This window comes from Psittacula echo (assembly GCF_963264785.1).
Source record: "Psittacula echo genome assembly, chromosome: 8".
NCBI classification, from domain to species: Eukaryota; Metazoa; Chordata; class Aves; order Psittaciformes; family Psittacidae; genus Psittacula; species Psittacula echo.
Window position 1 is genome coordinate 13,840,786 of NC_137744.1, and position 19,690 is coordinate 13,860,475.

The following is a 19,690-nucleotide window of genomic DNA, read 5'->3' on the forward strand; positions in this document are numbered from 1 at the left end:
TCAGGGGAATCTCATACATCAGTGCAAATTCCTAATAAAAGGAGAGTGAAGATGACCAAGCCAAACTTCTGAGTGGTGCCCAGTGAAAGGACAAGAGACTATGGGCATAAATCAAAATACAAGAAATTCTGTGCTTTCTTACCTCTACCACCCTGTGAATAACCCAAAATCATTCTGGAATGGGGAACATCTTGCAGTCACATGCACATAAATGAGTGAAGTGATACTAATTATTGCCAATTGAATAAGGTTTTGCAGCCGAGTAGAAACAGTTTTATCAGAGGAGAGCAGTAACTTGTCATATTAGTATTACATTGCTTCAAGTATTCCTTCCAAATTTACCTCTTCCATTCTTTTCTATCCTGACTTGCAACCTCCATATGTCAGGTTTTGTTTGTTTTGTTGACTTTTTTTTTTTTGCACAGTTCATGAAAGTGTATTTCATGTATTAAAATTTCACAAAAAAATATTCATAATGAAACTCTACTCTTAAGAACAGCCACCATCCAAATACTTCTGTTTCTCAGTTACGTGATTGTGGTTTAAAAGGAGCAAAGTTTGAACTTTTCAGATGCAGTAGCTGAGCAGCATTTCAGGATTAACTTGCACATTTTGCTGCTTCATGTGGAGCTGTAACACTTACTCTGTAATCATATGTAGAGTCTGGGTTCTCCTCGCAAGCAATGACCTCAGGCGCCATCCAGTATGGTGTGCCAATAAACGTGTTTCTTCTCCCAATAGTCCTGTCCAGTTGAGCACTTACGCCAAAATCCACTGAGAAGCCAAACAGAAGTAAAGAAATTAACACACACATAGTATCCATGTGGCAAAGTATTTGCTTGGTTACTGTCATACCATTTAGAATACCAAACTTTTAGGCTACAATACATAACAAATCTGAGTTCCTCAGTACACTGTGTCCAATAGTCGAAATTTAATTGCCCCCACCCCCCCCTTTTCTTCCCCCCTCTTTTTTACAAATAAACAGTATGCTAAATTTGCCAGGCAGGTTACAGCACACATGAACTGCTCTAGGAAGACATCACAGAATAATTTATGTATAATCTAAACAACACTTTGAGTAGGACTCGAGATCTTTAACTAATATCTGAAAAGTAGTATCTACGGACAAGGCAAATTTGCAGGTGTCTACTATGGCTATTTGTGAAAGCTGGAAAAAACATCATATTGCTTCATTTTGAGGTGTTTGGAATAACTCTGTCCCTACAATCATATGCTACTTTAGAACAAGCTGGAGGGTATACTAGTTTATTCTTAGACTCATAATGAGAATTGTGTGGGCTCTTCGTGCTGCAAAAGGTGTTATGTACAACAGGATTGTATAGCAAAATAGTTTTGGTTCAATTTGCAGAAAGGCCCATGAAACCAATAATTATGTGATTGTATTTTTCTTTGAATAAACCTCCAAGATACATTAATTGGATCCACCGGCCATAGAACCTGAATGCTATTCACAGAAGACAAAATAACAGACAAAAGAGAGGACTGAAAGGAGACAGCCCTATGGTTATCATCAAGGAGACTTTCTCACTTACCTCACTGAAGATCATCTGCAAACCACAACCATTTGTACTACCATAATTTAAAGTGCCTGTTCAGCAAATCTGCTCCAACAGTTAGAGCTGATCTTTGGAATTATCATGTGCTCTGTGTTTCTGACGGGAAGTGTGCATAATTACACTGAAGCAGAACTGGGCTGAGGACCTCTTGGGTTTCTAGCTTCTTTCACACACACAAGCTAAATCTCTCTGAAAACCACCTTTTTTTCTTTTTTTTCTTTATCGTTGTACTTAGTAAATCTGTTTCATCTCTACCCAGAGACAGAAAGATCTTTCTTGTCAATCATGTGAAGGATGGTAGGACTAGTTACTATAAAAGACCAAACACACACAAACCTCCAAACTCTGTCTTCTCAGTTTAAGATGAAGAGTTGAAAACTACTACATATCTTTTAGAGACTACTAGCAAAATCCTGCCTTCATTTAATACAATAGCAAAACTCCCTTTGACTTCAATGAAGCCAGAATTTCATCATAAGGTTAAACCATAATGAGATTTAAAGTACTCATTTTTCCTTGCGCCAGCCAAACATCCTACCCCCCACCCCCAGACCATGTTTATTATTTTTGTTCTCCAACTCTACAGTGAATTCTTCTAATTAAAGAGACAGGAAACATGAAGATTATCCCAAATGAGAGAATTGCTCTCCTTGAGACTTCTCCTTTAAATCACTGCCACTCATTCTCTGTGATGTTTTCCCAAAACATCAAAGACATCCCCTCCTCAAAAGAGACATGTACTTGAGTTTAATCTTAGGAAGTCAGAAGTTGTCCACATTATTTCCTTCTCTAGCTGTGACATGAGTAAACTCACCAACATTTCTGAACGATTACTATTAGTAAGAACTACTGCCCAGTGGTAGCCCTTACATATGAGTAATCTCAACTATAGTCAATTTATGAAAACCTCTAAGACCACTTCCCTTAGAGAAATGGATTAGCATAAATTATTCCCCTAACTTTTTTATTCTGGAAGTCTCTGCACACTGGGATATGCTGTGAAGGCCTGATGGTACTGTGACTTACTAGACAGGCTCTGTGTTTGACTGCCCAGAAGTAGCTGTATTCCCTGCAGGGTGACGGTGACATCCTTGCACAGCATGTCACATTTGCTGTTCTTTCTACATGACAGACACCTTATAAATACAAGCACTAATGCTACTTCACATATTTGCTGCTCTTATGTTACCGAGGTTCTTTCTGAAACAAGATGAAAAACTTCAAAATTTACGAACAGGTTTCTAGCACACATTTAAGGATACTTACCCAGTTTTACTTCTGCATTTTCTGTGAGAAGGACGTTCTGTCCTTTAATATCTCGATGGATGACATGGTGAGCATGAAGATGTGCCAAGCCCTAAAGGAAAAACAGACTTTCCTTATTTTATTTCCTTTCACTGACATTGTTGCCTTTTTACACTTTTGTCAGACTTTATTCATAGGGAAAGTCCTTCAGATGTTATTTGCAACATGAACACACCAGATTCAAGGAGGAGAGGGGACAGCAACCACAAGTTTGATTGTCTTCTTTAGCCACAGGCCTGACAGTAGATGAGCATGTCTGAAATCAAGTGTGAAGAGAACAAGCTACCAATATTTAAAAAATTAAATATTAATTTTAAAAAAAATCTTAAACTTCTGCCTCAGAATCAAGGGTTGTTGTTGTATCGTGTGTTAAAAGCAAACAAAAGAGGAAAATAACAACACAGAATGCTCTATATTAAAACCATAGACAGCAGCTGTCTGGCCAATGAATTCTGCATTCAGCAAGACTGTGTTCAACGGTAAATGGACCACAGAAAGTTCAAAATTCCTCTTTTTGAATGCAGCAAGTATTGTTTTCAGTCAGTTAATATTTGATGCGTGTAAACCAAATGTTTCTAACATCAGTTGCTTTAATACAGATATTATAGCCACAAAATGAAGAGCAACCTGACCAGAACATTAAGGTTTTTATTTCCTTTGCAGAAGCTCTCTCTATGCTTTCCAGCTATAGTTATATTAATCTGCATTCTAATGCCAAATCCTTGTAAGATGGCCAGTGTTCTCTACTGAGCATGCTTCTCAGAAGCTCTGCTCCAGAAGCAAGACCCCTATTCAAGCATTACTTTGGCACGCCATGTGAATTCCAGCTCCCAGAATATACATTTATCTTACCATTATTTAGAAAAGAAACAAAACTCCATTACAAGGAAGATGGATCAGTAACTCTGTAATGGGTTTTGAATTCAGAATGACAGGTTCCAGCATCCTTTTTTTTCCAGTCTAGTTCACTAGATTACACTTGGGAATTGTTTTATCCTCTGTAGCTTCCAGGACAAAACAAAACAAAAAGATAAAAGAAAAAAACCATACGCCTGCATAGAATGAAATATAGCCCTAAGAATTGCCTTGGGGAATACTGCTCCAGCAGGGCCACCTTTAAGATTCTGGAATGCTGTTTAGTCAACATTGCCTTTAATAGTGTGCAAAAGAAGTCCCTGAGTGTGTGCAGGTAAAGGAACTAGGAACAGAAAGATCTTAAAGATCTTACACAGCATGAACAGCTGAAGCAATGCGCTGTAAAATCTCTTGATGTGGAGGACAGACTTACTGAAAACAGAAAACTTACTTTTCTAGATGCACGGAATCTGGACTTTCAGAAGATGGCTACTTGCCGCAGGAAAAAGGAATTTTCTGTACTTCATGCAGAAAATGGGATTAACTACAATAATATGGGATGTCGAGCAGCCATCATGCTGGCTTTTCAGGCTCTTCTCAACTCAAGGACCACTGCCCATGAGCCCCATGAATCAAAACCTTTAAACAGTAAAGCTCACTAGTGACCTATGTTAGCAACCAAAGGCTTGGAAAGGCCTTTTTGTTGCAAATGAGTGAAGCTTTGTTGGCACAACTCACCCTGAGAACCTCTCTGCAGATGTACGCAATCCAGTCTTCCTTGAAACAGTTCCCTTTTGTCTTCTTGACCAGGTCAGTGACAGAGCCCGCACCACAGTACTCCATCACCAACTGCAGAAAGACAAACATACTGCACTTTTACCAGAGCACTGACAGGGTGCCAGCAGAGAAACCATGTGCAAACACCTACCCCACCACAATCAAGGTGTGGCAAGCTACACGCCACCTTCCCAGATGCCAAGTGACATAAAATCTCATTTCCTGAATCACACACATCACTGAGTAAATAAAAACCGTCAGCAGTGCTCCCTCCTATTGTAGGTTATGGGTACTTTCATTTTCTTCAGAAACTACACAATCAGAAGCCCATGAGCTAACAGCACTGAGCAACATGGGAATGTGCTCAAAATCTGAAATGTCTCATTTTGCTGCAGAGTTTCAAAAATCTTGCGGCCAAAAAAACTTGAGGATTCATTTTTCTTCTCTGCTTTATTACCAATTCCTCTGTTCCCTTTTTATTTTTCAACTGAAGGAGAGGAAAGTAATAAGCAAAAGGAGAGGGGGGATGAGGACAAGCTCTTTTGCACTTTCATTAAAAATAAACAAATAACAGAAACGTTTAATTTGAAGAAAGGAAAAAAACACAGCTCAAGCAACAAATCAGAATGACAGCACAAGTCACAAGTATCATCCATCCTCAAAGGAAATCATAGGGGATGGAAGATGCCTTGGGAGGAGCAATTTTTCTCTTTTATGCTATTCTTCAGAACAATGACTTCAGAGTGTCACTGAGACAGAGCCCAGCCAAGCACATTGGAGCTCTAAAGAAAGGAGCTGTAAATCTCATGAACAGAAATGACACTAAACACTTACCCAGAGCTGATCATCTTGGCCTGCAGGACTTTTCTTTACAAATGCACCATAATATGTAGCAATATTCCGGTGATGGGAGTACTTTTTTAGCATGTTTATCTCCAGCTTGATTTCCTCTTCTTCATTCTGTAGCAAAAGAGAGCAGAAGGCTCTTTTAGGTGGCCAGAGATCACTGATCTCCAGGGCTGCCCAGAGTTGCAGGGCCACCTCTGCCTCTGGAGGCTTCCAACACCCAGCTGGAATCAGCTCTGAGCAACCTGGTTTGGTCCCATGGCTGACCCTGCTTTGAGCAGGAGGCTGGACCAGAGACGCCCTGAGGTTCCCTCCAACCTGAGTTATCCTACGATTATGAGACTGCAACTGAAGGACAGGCCCGAACTGATGACTGAATCACCCTGATCCATAGGGTTAAAACAATGAATTGCTAAGGTTTGACCTAATGAATTAAAACCATGTCCCTTTGGGTATAACAATCACACACTGTCTCCTCAGGGGGCTTAGATAGGACCTATTACTCCCCATTTGCGGTTTCTGTATGTAGTAATTTAGTCTTAGAGAAATTAACCAGATTCAAACAAAAATATTCGTAACACTCCATTACTTGAACACTTGGACAAGCACTCAGTGAACACATCAGCCAATTTGTCTTCCCAGTCCTGTGGAGGGTCTTGCTGGGAGGAAACCAAAGCCAAGAAGAAGGCGACTCACCACAAATCAAACTCCAGAGGCAGCACAGGGTTAGGATTTGCTCCTTCCTTACAGCTGTAAGGCTACTCAATCTGGACCATCAGGGCTTTCCCCCCTTCTTAACATCATGCCATCAGTTAAGTCTCTGGCATGCTGGGGGCTAGCACATCCCTAGACATCTCCTTCCGGAGCAGATGGCTAGCACTAGCTAGCCCTGCTTTCCCACTGTCTTTGTTTCAGTCTCTTCAGGGCTGATGTTCCCTTCTACCCAGCACAGCATTGTGCACAATAGGACAACTAATGGAAACACAAGTTTCAATAATTGTGTTAGAGGAAAGGACCTTTTTTCAGGAAGAACTGCCTGATCTGAAGAGGTCCTCCCAGATCTAGCCTGTTTGCTATGTTGCCACCAAGAGAAAGGGCGCACAATACCTGGTGAAACACATACAGATTTTGCTGTCTCATTTGCTTTAATAGGAAATGAGCGGTGCTGCAAGATGTCCTGGTATAGTTAAAAGGAGTATGACAAAAGTTGAAAATGAATTGACCTCGCTGCAAAAAATCCCAGTCAGCACTTACCAGCTGAAGGGAAAAACAGAGACAGCAAGAACAGCTCAGCCCCACAGGACATTTTTCCGCACTTTCCATTATTTTCCAGTAGCTTTGCCATTGAGGCATTCCTTTAACCATCACAAGACTCTTATAAAACCAGCTGCGTAGTTCTTTCTACCTGTAGCAGAACATTAAGGCCTGACAAGCGGAAGCCAAATTCTCTCAAGCACATGCATATGATGCATCTTAAATAAGACCACACAAAAATCATTCCGACCAGAACAGAAGGGATCAGTGAGTTTTCTCCAAGTAACACCAATCCACAGGAGACATGTTACCAGACTAAAGCCTAATTGTCTTAAGCTTTAGGAAATGGGAAATGTAAAACAACTCCATTTGAAGCAAAATGAGCTATTTCAGGTTTCAGAACAGCCCCTTTGTTGAACATAGGCTCTACAGCTGCACACATTACACTAGATATTTCACTTTTGTTTGCAACTGAGGAGAAAGAACCCTTAACTCTTGGATTGATACAGCCCTGGATGTTGTCTGACTTGGAGAGGGTAAGAAGGAGCCCAATGCAGCACCTGGAGTCTCCAGGAGAAAAGCAAGCTGACTCCCAGACAGCATGCAGGAAATCCTTCACAAGCAAGATCCCATTTCTCTCCGCACAGGGCCAGGGCAAAATCAAAAGGGAGAAGAGCTTGTGCTGATGCTTTCTGTGTGGGAAAACAAGGCTCTAGTCCCTTCAAGACTCCAGATAGCACACATGAAAGGGTGGAAACACCTTTCATGAGGAGAAGGAGGTAAAGAGTAAGGACATGGGAACCAACATCCTGGACCTGACCACAAGAGTCCTGTTACTGATATGAGTTTCTAGTGTCCCTCCGGCATCCTGCCCACTCCCTCTGCTAGGGCAACCATACACACAGAGGGGCAACGTTCATCTTTGGTAAAGGCCTTCCCCCAGATTACTTAACATCTCTTCAGATCTAAGGATTTTGGGGGTTTTCTTAACTCTGCCCACCTGCATGAACTTCGCAGGTCTGACTGAAAAGCTTCCCTGCTAATGCCCCCAGCACCAGCCTGCAGCTTTCACAAAGTTCCCCTTGGGGAGCTGGCAGATTTCAACCACTTCCTCATAGCTGTTGCCTCTTTTTCAGCTCGTATTCCTTTGCCCAGTTATTTTACTGGATGTTGGGACTGTGCTGGCATAGCTCTTATCCCAGTACTTTCTATTACTTGGCAATCTTGCCTCCATGTTTTTAAAACAAAGATACGCATGTGCCTGTTTGTGAACACTGCTGGAATACCAGCTAGGCTCCTCCACATGCACTGCCAAGAGCAGAGTAGCTGCACATGTATAATGCTCCTTTACCATTACCTGCAAGATGATCTAATTCCTGCTTTATCTTGTGTCCTTATCTATTTACCCAGGAGACTGCCACCTGCTCCCTTCCTGCACCTGCCTCTTCTTCCCTTGCCCATCCTTGCCCGTAGAGGCAGTTACCTGTGTTCACACACTGCTGTATGCTGCTCAGATACAGCATGAGTGCCTTGGGAAGACCTTGCTTAGACTGGACAGGGGTCTTCCCTGCTGAGCCCCACCACCGCTGAGCAGAGACCCTCTGAGCCAAACACTTGCATCCTCCAAAGACAAGAGATGTGACTTCAAATATCAATCAGTCTGTAAGGTAAAGGGCTATACAAGAGAGCAAGTGGGCAAAAAGTACTCTGTCTGCCCAGTGCTTGAGTGAGTTTTGAAAAAAATTCTCTATTTTACACGGAGAAACTGAGGCAGAAGAGTAAATGCGAGCCATTCTGTCCCATGGGCCAAGAACTGAACCTGGACTTGCTAAGTCTCAGTACTACATACATCCTTCAAGCAGGGTGACTGAGGACACAAGCACCCTCGACTTTTCAGTGCACATGCTCAGGATATCCCCTCTTGTCAGTGCTACTGTCAGCTACATCTCCCTGGGGCCCAGAAATCTGTTCATAACTCATGTGCTTTAGAAAAGGAAACAAGCTCACAGATGTGCAGGTGCAAAAAGCTGTTTGCTTTCACAAACCAATGCATTTCTGGGCACAGATGGCTGCATGCACAAAGATGACAGGTTCATGATCAAAGGCTGTTTTTGAAGATGTGGCCTATCTGCAATGACATTAAGAAGCTAGAAAGCACATGCCTCAGACCTCAAATGGAAACAAGATCATTAGCTGACAAACACTTCACCAAGAGACCCCTTAGTACTAGGGCAGTTCTAATGACAATTTTCTCATTTAAATGTTATTCTGGTATGTGGAAAGACTGAACACAAGGACAGAGAGAGAATGACCTGATACATAACAGCTCTTTGGTCACCTGCACCAATAGCTGAAGAGAAAAGCAGCAAGAATCCAACCTCTTCGTAAGCACTTTGTTTGCTTGGCACCATCAGAGAACAGGAAGCAGTGCATGTGTGGAGAGGCACGTGAGCACATGTTGATTTCAGCTCCCCTTCAACCATTTCAAAGTGCTCCCCACTCTCACTGTAACACCACATGGCAGCACTTCCTGACAGATGTCCAGAGGATCCTGCAATGACCACAGCAACCTGCTGCTGCTCTTAGGAAACCAGCCCAGGGCTGCAGTTTATGACAGTAAAGAGCAAGTTTGGTTAGCTCTTGGTGTGCCGCAGATCTTTGGCCTGAACAATCACAGCTGGAGCTGGTCAGGAAATTTCTGATGAAATGATTTCTTGCTGAAAGAAAAATTAGTGAAACAAAATCTTTCAGCAGAAATTTACCAGTTATGATGGAATGTTTCAGCTGGAAGACTTCTTAATTTGGATTTTCTAGTGATGAAAGCGTGATGCTGGGGGAGAAAAACCCACTGTGGAATATTCAAGTAGCAAGAAAGGAGCTCAGACCCTTAGCATACGAGATACCCTTGTTCAATCCCATCCCCTGCCCACAGGTGTCATCTTTGGCCAGCCCTCACACACTGTTGACTGACCCAGCAAAGCATGAAAGCAGTCCATACAGAACCTTTGATCGCATCTGAGCCTGTGCCAGGACCTGTCCTGTCAGCTCCTCTGCCAAAGCGTGCAGGCGCTCTGATCTCAAGAACCTGTATGACCCAAACCCCACCTCCTCACCTGCTAAAATCCAGCAGCCTCCTGTTTGGTAGGTGACATTTTTAAAAGCCAAAGCACCTGCTGATACATGTACCTACAGAGCTAAGGGCAAAAATCCCACCAACCTCATGTAGCACTCATTTAAAAAATTCATCCTCTGTGCACAGAGAAGGGCAAACCTGGCAATGCAACTACACATGTGTATTTGACAAGGTAGCAGCCACAGCCAAACCAGCCCTTAGACATGCTTTGCCAAAGCACTGCAGTAGCTTTTAAGTACAAATAACCAATGTACAATTCAGATCACTTCCTCTCAAGACCGGATTCCTACACCAGAAAGAATTGTCCTGGACTGCTCTACATGACAAGGCCCACACTGCCATCAACTTATTCTGCTGTCTTCCAAGACAATCAAAGGACATACAAAAATGCAGGCAACGCTTGCTTGTGCTCGTCCGAAACAGCACGTACAGGGGCACCACTGGCAGACTTGGCCATGGTTTTTATTTCACAGCATTGCAAGAGGACTAACTTCATCCTGGAGTTTTGTACTCCATACCTACACTGCCAGAGGGACAAAATGGTCTTCAGTGAGACTAGCTGCATTGTAGAAAACCACAGACTTCCAGTAAACATGTGAAGAGGATGCAGGGAGTGCCCCCAACTTTTCTGGGCTTCAGGCTAATATGTCTCAAGGAGCAAACTGTTTCACTACTGGCTGCGCTCTTAAAAGAAGAAACAAAAATCAATACTTGGCAACTTGTTCAACATCCTGCTCCAGCACTGACACTACTTTTAAATGTGAGCAGCGACAGTGCCCATTAAACTGTCTCATCCTCTCATCTGTCAAAGAACAATAAAAAAATGTGCTACTTTTACATTTCTAACATGTTCCTGCTTGCTAGCTGTCAGGGTAGCTGCTCTGAGGAATGGGTGGCACGCAAGGGGAGAGGATGTGATGAAACACAGCAGGGGCAGTGCAGAGTTACAGGAAATCTTTTACTTGCTATCTCTGGAAACAGATAAACAACTAGAAATACGCAGGAAGAGAGTTTTCTTTGTTACTATAGACCATCAAAATATACAGCAATGCATTCTCCTATTGGTTTGTCATCAGTGGTCAGGTACAATTGAAAAATCTGGCTGTATTACCACCTCTCAGTACTTTACAAAACACAAACTGGTGCTCAGAAGCCGTGATTTATACCACTAGATCATCTTTAATAACCTATCCATCTTCTCACAAGCTGATTATTTATTTTTCCTTATGCCTTGATAACAACTATTTTATTACTTGATTTGCACTCACCTCAGTAACATTCATCACTTTGATTGCTGCTAGCTGCCCAGTCTTCACATGGCGACCCTGTTAAAATAACAAAAGCCTGTAAGTAAAACATGTATGCAAATTATGTATACAGTAACAAACTAAGCATATAACAGCTCAGCTGCAGTACTTGCCTTCAATCACGTCTCAACAACCTTTCAGTGATACAAAACCACTAAAGTGAAGTTGGGTGATGTGTTACGAGATCTGTATCTTTACCATGCTCTAAAGCTATCCTTTGCAGGGTTGAACTTCCCCCTTTAGCACAAAGCAAGCAGCAATGCTGGGAGACCTCAGCTGCCAGAGCACAACATGGCATGAGTTTATGGGTTCCATCCAACTCCTGTTCAACAGGTGCTGCCACCCCTCAAGCCTCTTCTTCTAGGATATCACAGCCCAGTACCAGGAAGACCCAACTAGAACAACCTTGTCCTGCAATCCAGGGCTGCCGTGTGCTGGGGAAGCAAGGTGCTGGGTAGCTGGCACTGTCCCTGCCTTCCCATCCTACATGTTGTGGCTCATCGCAGGGTAGAGAGAAAGCTGGGTTTCAGTACATCAATCTGGCAGCCTGTCTGTGGCTGCCAAGAACCTTTGAGCTGTATGGACTGTTCTTATAAAAGAGGGGAAATAAAAAATAAATGTAAAGGCCTTTTTTAAATGCTTAGTTTTTAAAATTCTTACTGCAGCTGAGTTAACTGTATCTCAGCTATCTCCCAAAAAGCATGCAGAGGCTTTGTATTCTCAAATGTAATCTTCTGTGGTGGTGGTGGCAAAGAACACTCACAGGGCTCTGACTGCCTGCGTGCCTACATCCATACACACTTCATTAGTGAAATGCCCACACCCCATGGGCATTATTAAGCAACAGATAATGATAATTTTAGGTAAGTGGGTAGTTTTTTTAAAACAAAGCTAGGAAAAGGAAGGTAATAGGAAACGAAGCTATTAAGAGTAAACTTCATATAGAGACTGTCAAAATGTGATTCACAAGAATGTATGTTAGAAACACAACCAGGAATCTTGCTGTAAATTGCAGTTTCATAGCCTGGTTAGATCAAGTTGCTCAAGAGATGCAGTCTTTTGCCGTGATAACCCCCACTAATCTCATACTGGAGGGTAGTATCAAAAGATGTGTATGAACAGTGCGACTGGCTACCCATACTAACTCCTCACTTCCATCAAATGTTCAGAAATGGGTTTGAAGCTTTGAGACTGCAGTTTTATTCCTGAAATAGTAGTGCTTGCAAAGCTGTACGTTGAAATAACTGACATCAGTTAAGCAAGCCATAGGAAATCAGGAAATCAAGTATGAAATGCTGAAGTTTGCAGACAACATGATTTGCAGGTGCAATTTACACCTGCAAAATTAAAAGCTGTGTTGATGCCATTTTAAAACCCAGGTTCTATCTGCACAAAATTGCTTACGAGTGTTATTTCTAAGACTAAGCAATTTTGCATCAATGAAAAATGATTCCTCATTCTCAAGCGATATGTCACAGTCATGTTTTCTTTTACACAAAATTAAATCCTGCTGAGTTTTTGTGTGTTTGTAAGTGTCCTCTTTCTGTGGAAACACTCCTGGGATTGCAAAGCTCTTTCTCACAAACTAGAATGATAGGATTCAGAGATTGTCACAGACCTCAGAAGGAAAACAAACAGCACACACACTCCCCAGGCCCGTGACACACATGACCGTGGCCAAGTGCAGCTGGGAAGTGATGAGTGCCAGTGCTTGGTCAGCATCCATCCCAGTTGACGTCAATCCCGGTTAGTGAGCTTCCTCTGCACAGCCACGGCTCCTCTGTTGGAGGCCATTGTTTGCACACATTTACAGGCATTGAATGTCTTGGAAATATAGTGAGAGAGGGCCTTCCACAAAATACAGTCATGTTAGACATGCTGGCATCCTGACATAACTCCACAGTTTGTCTGGAGTCAAGTACACTGATGCTTCCATGTCTCCGGTCACCACACTTAGCAGGCAACCAACCCATCAAAACGATGAGTCTCTTCTGTACTGCAGAGTATGTCATCAAGAACCAACACTGATTTTCATAATTACAGTGAAGCATGGAGATGTGCTTCTTTACTGAAAAACTAAATCTATCAATAGGAAGCTACCATTGCATTTGGTATTGAATATTCATCAGAATAAGGACATGACAAAGGCTTGACATTCAGTTTTGACATCAAAGCATGACACCTGGTCAAACTGTCCCTCTGTATAACAGACAGCTGTTATTTTACAGACAAGGTTATTGCCACCGCATGCAAACCTGCTGCTCTCACTCACTTTTACCATTATAAATGAGAATACTAAATCTCCCCGAAAAGGGTTTGGAAAATTAGCAAAGAAAAACATCAAGTCCTTTTGTTTTGTGCATGTTTTGAACATGACCCACAACAAATGTCCCCTCATTAACTGAGATTCACAATGCAATCCTGCTCCTGCATTCCTAAAAGCTTTCATCTCTGCAACTGTGATGACTGCTGGATGAGAGTAGCTTAGGCTGTGCAGAGAGGGCAGGATCACACGCTATGCCTTATCTCAATGCCTCACCATCCTCACGCCATGCAGGGTTACTGCTAGCCTGAGGGAAACACATAGGGCTGCAGCCAACCATCCCTGCTCACCCGCAATAAATGCTGACTGGGTAAAGCAGCCTCTACATGGCAGCAAATTCTGTTAACTACACGCACTTCACATCCTTATGTTCTTTCAGACTCCTTATCCTGGAACAAAACAGAGAGCAGCTCAATCCACCAGAGAATCTGAACCCTTCTCAAGAGGCAGAAAGGAAAGGAGCAGTAAAAACTCATTCCTGTTTGCTCTAACTCTCAATTTATTTTCAACAACTGTTATCAAATCTTTTGAAAAGCCTTCCCTGTTTTCCTGGTTGCATTAAGCTGAAGAACCTCACCTTCACCCACCAGCACAACCTTGTGCAGGGTAATGCAAAGGGCTGCAGATTAACCTCATGGAAAGGTGTAAGCATACCTATATATTTACATCTGCCTTTCATCAATTATCTAAAGGGGATGAATTAATTTAAAAGTGTGTATATAAAAAAAAAGTATCTTGGAGATTGTATCGACCCCTGTGTATCTATACAAAACCATTTTCATCATGACGTACTGATTTTACTACCATCTTGGCAGATTTACTTTTTATTAAAATTGCACGTTTTCCCAAAGTAAAGAATTCACCGTTATCACATGGAAATACCTGTCAGGAGTCTCTCCACCTTCTAATGTGTGCCACAAGCAATGACGCAGACTTACACAGCACACACCATCATTTCTGCTTGCCTCTGACATCATCCAAATGACACAGCCAGGTTGTATGAGGCCTTGGGTGGCATGGTTTAGTGTGAGGTGTCCTTGCGCAAGGCAGGCGGGTTGGAACTAGATGATCTTAAGGTCCTTTCCAACCCTAACTATTCTATGATTCTGTGATTCTCCCTTAAATACTGCCAAAGGAAAAGGTTCAGTCAGCGGAGACAAAATAACCAGAGAAGCCTGGGAACATCCTAAATGTTATTCCTTCTCCTCCCCAGAACTTCACTATCTCTTCAGTTACAAGAAAAAATGGGCTGAAGCAAAGCCTCTCCAACAGCTGACCCAAACACCAGCAGTCCCTGTAAGTAATGGCTGCACACTGGCACCCTACTGAACCCCCCCCCAAAAAAAAAAGTGAGTGTGCTACAGCAAGACTCCATGCTAAGAAGGATGAAGCTTTCAGAGGACATGTATGTTCACATGGAGAAAAACCATTAAAGCCTGTGCAGCTGATCTGAGCACGGTAACGTGTTCCACATTACACTTGCTTTACTGCACAGTCTGTGACTGTGCTGGCAGTTCAGAACAACAACGAGAAACCCCACAACCCTCTTCACACAAACCTTTTCAAACTGTTTTGAGTTCATTTTCCTTGACATCTCTAAAAGCAGCAAACATCCTGAAGCCAGCCGTGGGCTTTCTGGTAACACACTGAGACTAGTGCTTAAGTAACAGAAGGTTTCAAGGGCCCAGCCCTTATGTTTTTCATTTATCAATAAATCTCAGTGGTTAGCCAGAGTTCATGGGAACTCACACACTGCTCCTTCTACTGAAGTCACCAAACTGAGCATGTCTGAATTGTTTTGAAAAAGGTGGTGTTTTGATTTCCCTAGGAGCAACTGGCTGGTTTAACTGTTTCCAAACCAATGAGATCAACAGATTCACTTACTCCCAGTGATAAGACACACAGAAGTTCAACCTTTGTGATTTAATCCAAAACGGGAGGAAGAACAAGGCGCATGGCCCTCCAAGCCCTCTGTGCAATCCACTGTTGCCCATCCTCTCTGGATTCAAGATCGTCTGTTGTACATTTCCTCAGGAACTGGGCAGAGGGCAGGAATGGACCTTGGGCCCATTTCCCTAATAAAAGGTTTTATCTTTCACCTAAATTCTCAGCTTAAGAGCAGGTTTCAACTCTGGAGAATGTGGCCAAAACATCCAACAGCAATATGCAAGTCACCCATATTCCTACTCACGAATACAGCATTAAATGCTACCAAGCTCATACAGTGCCTAGACACGAACAATTCTGAACCTCAACGACTTTCTAAAATTGAAGTTCCTGCCTACATTTTGATGAGGTATCCAAGTTGGAAGGAATTCTCCCATTAGCCTTGAGTCCAGCTAAATTCCTCACCTCCTCCAGAAAGTATTTCTGCATAAAGATTCTGCTGCAGTTGCCAGTTAGTCACTACTGTAACATCCAGCAAACCTGGGGCCAGCATACAGATCCTTCAAATCTGCATCATGCTCATTGCAGCCACATTTATAGAAGATGCTTAATACCAAAGATCTAGTTCTGATGAGCTGCAACCCCACATTATCTCTGCAAGGAGAATGACATGGAATAGGACAGACCACCCAGTGTAATTTCTATTGGATGTGTATTCACCTTGTTAGCTCAATTAGATAGAGGAGCTGCTTATCTATGCCCTCTACCGAGGGTCAAGGCGTATTTTTCTATCTACATCAAACAAGAGTATCAGCAGTAGCAGTCAAGAGATTAGCTGATAAAGGGGCTTTACATGAATTAAGTGTATTTACAGAATGATGCATTCAGTCACACACAACACCTCTTCCTGGTAGGTGCAAACAAAAACTTGGGGCAGTCCCTGGCTTGGGCCACAATTACAACCAGAGACCCAAGGCCCCAGTGACACATGACTGAAATTGTAAGGCTGTGGGTCACATGCAGAGAGCTTGGCTTTACAGCTTCCTTCCCAGATCCTGCACAGACCTCTCTTCCTAAGGGTAGCAAACAGCTCCCATCAGCTTCTCTCCCCACTTGCACTCTTGACAGATTTGAAATGCACGACTGCAAGTCCAGACAACACAACCCAGCTGTCCTGTTCCAGTGCTGTGCACCATGCCAAGGCAGCCCACGGCATTCCCATCACACACTTCCTTTTTGGCAAAACACACTCATTAATGTCCACGTGTTTCTAGGTCTGCCTGATGAAGCTGTCCCCATTTAACCACAGCAGGAAAAAGTGCACTTGAAGGGCAGGGGCTGCCTGCTGCAGGATAGCAAGGCAGAAAGAAGCTGGTAGTTTTGACTATGCAGAAGCCCTAACCATGTCCATGTCCTGTGTGTAACCACGAGCACAAGGCACTTCTCTCTCCCTGAAAAAGCAGCATTTCTGGTGAGGCTGTGAGGTGCCTATATGCTGAGATACCTCCCAGGTGCCAGAAGCCTTGGACACTGGCCAGTTTGCATCTTTGTGACCATCCAGAGGGCAATTTCACATCAAACACACTCTGTCATTAGGCATACACATGTGCAGTGCACTTAGACTGTGCACACACACAAATAGCTCACAACGCCTGCACAAGGCTGTGGGACTCCTGGGTGACCCTTCACAGCACTGCCTGCCTGTATAATCCAGACAACTGGTACATACCATGAACTTAACTCTTGGGACCTTCTCTGGATATTGAAGGTTTGTATTTGAAAGCAAGACCTGGCTGTTGGAGGTGGAGGACTTTCTCACCCAGAAGCATTTATTATGGGCTAACTAATGCAGGCTGTGGCCACCTGCCCTCTGGGAGAGAGGTGAAGGCACAGCTGCAAGCTCTTGCTGAAAGCGTACCTCAGCAAGCAGGTTTCCTGTTCAAAACCCACTGATGAACTTTGAGCCCATCTTGGGTACATCTGTGTGACCCTGCGGTTGCTGGTACGCTTCCAGCTCAGCCTCCTGTGCCCTCAAGGATGGGACCCCACCCTTCTACCCCTCTCCTCTCTACCCTTTCCATCCTGGTAACACAAGGAAAGCCTTTAAGAAACTATGCATCAAATGAACAATGCTCTGCCATAGGGATCCAGGAAACCCTATGTCTTATTCCACATGACCTTAACAAAGTCATGAGCCTTCTATTTCCCTTTCCACCTTTTCTACTTAGACCCAGCTCTTCAGAAGAGGAGAGCAATATTTGCTACTGCCAGACCCAGAGTCAGCCTGGGAACACCAGCTCACACTGCAGGCAGGCAAGAGCAGCATCCCATGCAGTTGCAGTGTGCTCCCCAGGGTATGCTGATGGGTTAGCACGGCAGGGAGGAGGACTCCAAGAACATAAAATCTGCAGATAGGCTGCTCTTGCACTGCAGTTAAGGCACAGCCACTGTTTTACAGCAACGGCTGCTCACAACAGGCATCCTGCTGTCCCCAGGAGTCTCATCTAATATAACCAAGCAGTCAGGGTTAGCACATCTGAGGCTGTATCACTTTGGTGCTGAGAAATGTCATCTGAAAACAGTTTATAGGACAGCTCCATCAGGAAGACCAGCTACATCAGGAAGACTCAGCAACTGGTGTCATCTGAGACAGCCCACTGTAGTCATGGCTGGAGCTCTTCAGCTAAAAGCACAGCAGTAATGCAAAACTTGAAATGGGATGAGAATAAATTTGAAGGAAGACTTTATTAAGAGCTTGGAAGCTTACAGCTTGTTTTTGTTAGTTAATGGTCTGAGACAGAGCTCAGAGTCAGTCGTGCACTGAATAGTAGCACTGGATTTCAGAAATGGTCCATTTCATGGTAAACTAAGCCATGTAATCTACATCAATTCTGATAGTTAGAAAAAGCTCCAAACACAAAACCCCCAACCCACCACAACACAAACAGCCTTGGGTCAGTTTCAGAAAGTCTTTTTTTTTTTTTGTGAGCACCAGCCACGTGGGAATGCAGCTATAAATTTGGTTACAGCTTCATCATTTTAATCATGCAACTCAGGCTGCAGAAAGCTGACTTTGATTTGCATTATAAAGTTTTAGTGGCATTTCTGTCACAACATCTCTGGATGTCTGTTGGATTTTGGGGCTGTAAATCAAAGAATTGTATTCCTCTAGAGCATTTCTTCTCTCCTTTTGATACTGTTGAGATGCCGAGATTTGGAAGCCTGAGCCTTGTTCCAGGTCTCCTCTAGGGTAGCCCTCAGCCCTGTCTCCCAGCTGGAGCACACTCTCCATTCCTTGTGACTATTTTCATGCCAGCGGCGCAGGATGCAGGGACTTCCATAAAACCACAACGCAGCTGCATTGCCTAAGTGCTGACCATGTGGATGCAATACATTTGCCCTTTTACCCCCATATTTGGCACCCAACTTCCAGACAGTCTCACCCCAAAACACTTGGGCAGCACAGCCAGCTGATGGATTTCCCTTTCCCTCTCCTCCATAAGCATGCCCCAGAACTCAGGTTGTAAAACATTAACACTCAAATCCAACATGTTTGCACATAGATACATAAAGAACAAAAGTTAACTAATAACACTCAATGCACTTTAAGACAAAGCATGTTGCATTAAGGCAGAAATATTGATATATATACTATTTATCAAGAAATAAAAATTATTCCAAATATTACACTGCATTCCAGCTAAAAAAAAAAAAAAGGAGAATTGTATAAAGGTTACCAAATTTCTATAGCAAAGATGACTTCAATATGCAATGAAAACAAGTTCCCTTCTTAGCAAGCACCACTGCTCTGTTTCTGTGCAGAACAGGTCATTCTACCCCTCCTAGTGCATCTCCCTCTCCACTCAAAGTGAAAATACTAGTTTTAAAAAGTTCTTTCAAATGGAGTTTTAGACATTTCAGGGGTAAGAAGTTAAAAAAAATAAAAATAAAAACAAAAATCACTAATTTCTCTCAGGGCCCCAATTTGTGTCACATGCTTAAACAAGCAAACAAAAATACCACTGTAACTCACTACAGAACACAGCCACATTGGCAGTGGTATAGGAGGACTTCCCATATACTAAAATAGCAACAGATTATCCAAGATAAGAGATTAGAACATACAACTTCAATCAACCACTTAAAATTCTACCCAAGTCCTCACTGCCTGGAAGAGGGAGATTGATGGGGTTCATTTTAATGGTAGCTGATCAAACAATCTTGATCTCTGGAGGAAAAGGACATTTTTTCACCCCTACTTCAAGTGTCAATACCGCAGCCCTCAGAAACTGCGAAACCCAAGAGGCACCAGAAGCAGTTTTTCTGTCCAGGTTTTTTTTTATCCTTTCAGTTCCTATTTCCTCCCATTGTGCAAGTGGAAACACAGATTGTTTGCTTTGTCTAGTGTTTGTCTGTATCTGAC

The 19,690-nt window shown here is 43.0% G+C and overlaps 1 protein-coding gene across 1 annotated transcript in view; it reads right to left on the reverse strand.

Moving 5' to 3' along the window:
- Positions 1-19,690, reverse strand: part of NRK (Nik related kinase) — a 142,786-nt gene that overhangs the window by 50,429 nt on the left and 72,667 nt on the right. The window contains exons 3-7 of the mRNA XM_080624538.1: positions 11,019-11,075; positions 5,352-5,477; positions 4,479-4,589; positions 2,847-2,937; positions 644-774 (exon numbers count right to left, since the gene is read on the reverse strand). Of these exons, the coding sequence (XP_080480664.1) occupies positions 644-774; positions 2,847-2,937; positions 4,479-4,589; positions 5,352-5,477; positions 11,019-11,075 (516 nt within the window). The remainder of the gene's footprint in view (positions 1-643; positions 775-2,846; positions 2,938-4,478; positions 4,590-5,351; positions 5,478-11,018; positions 11,076-19,690) is intronic.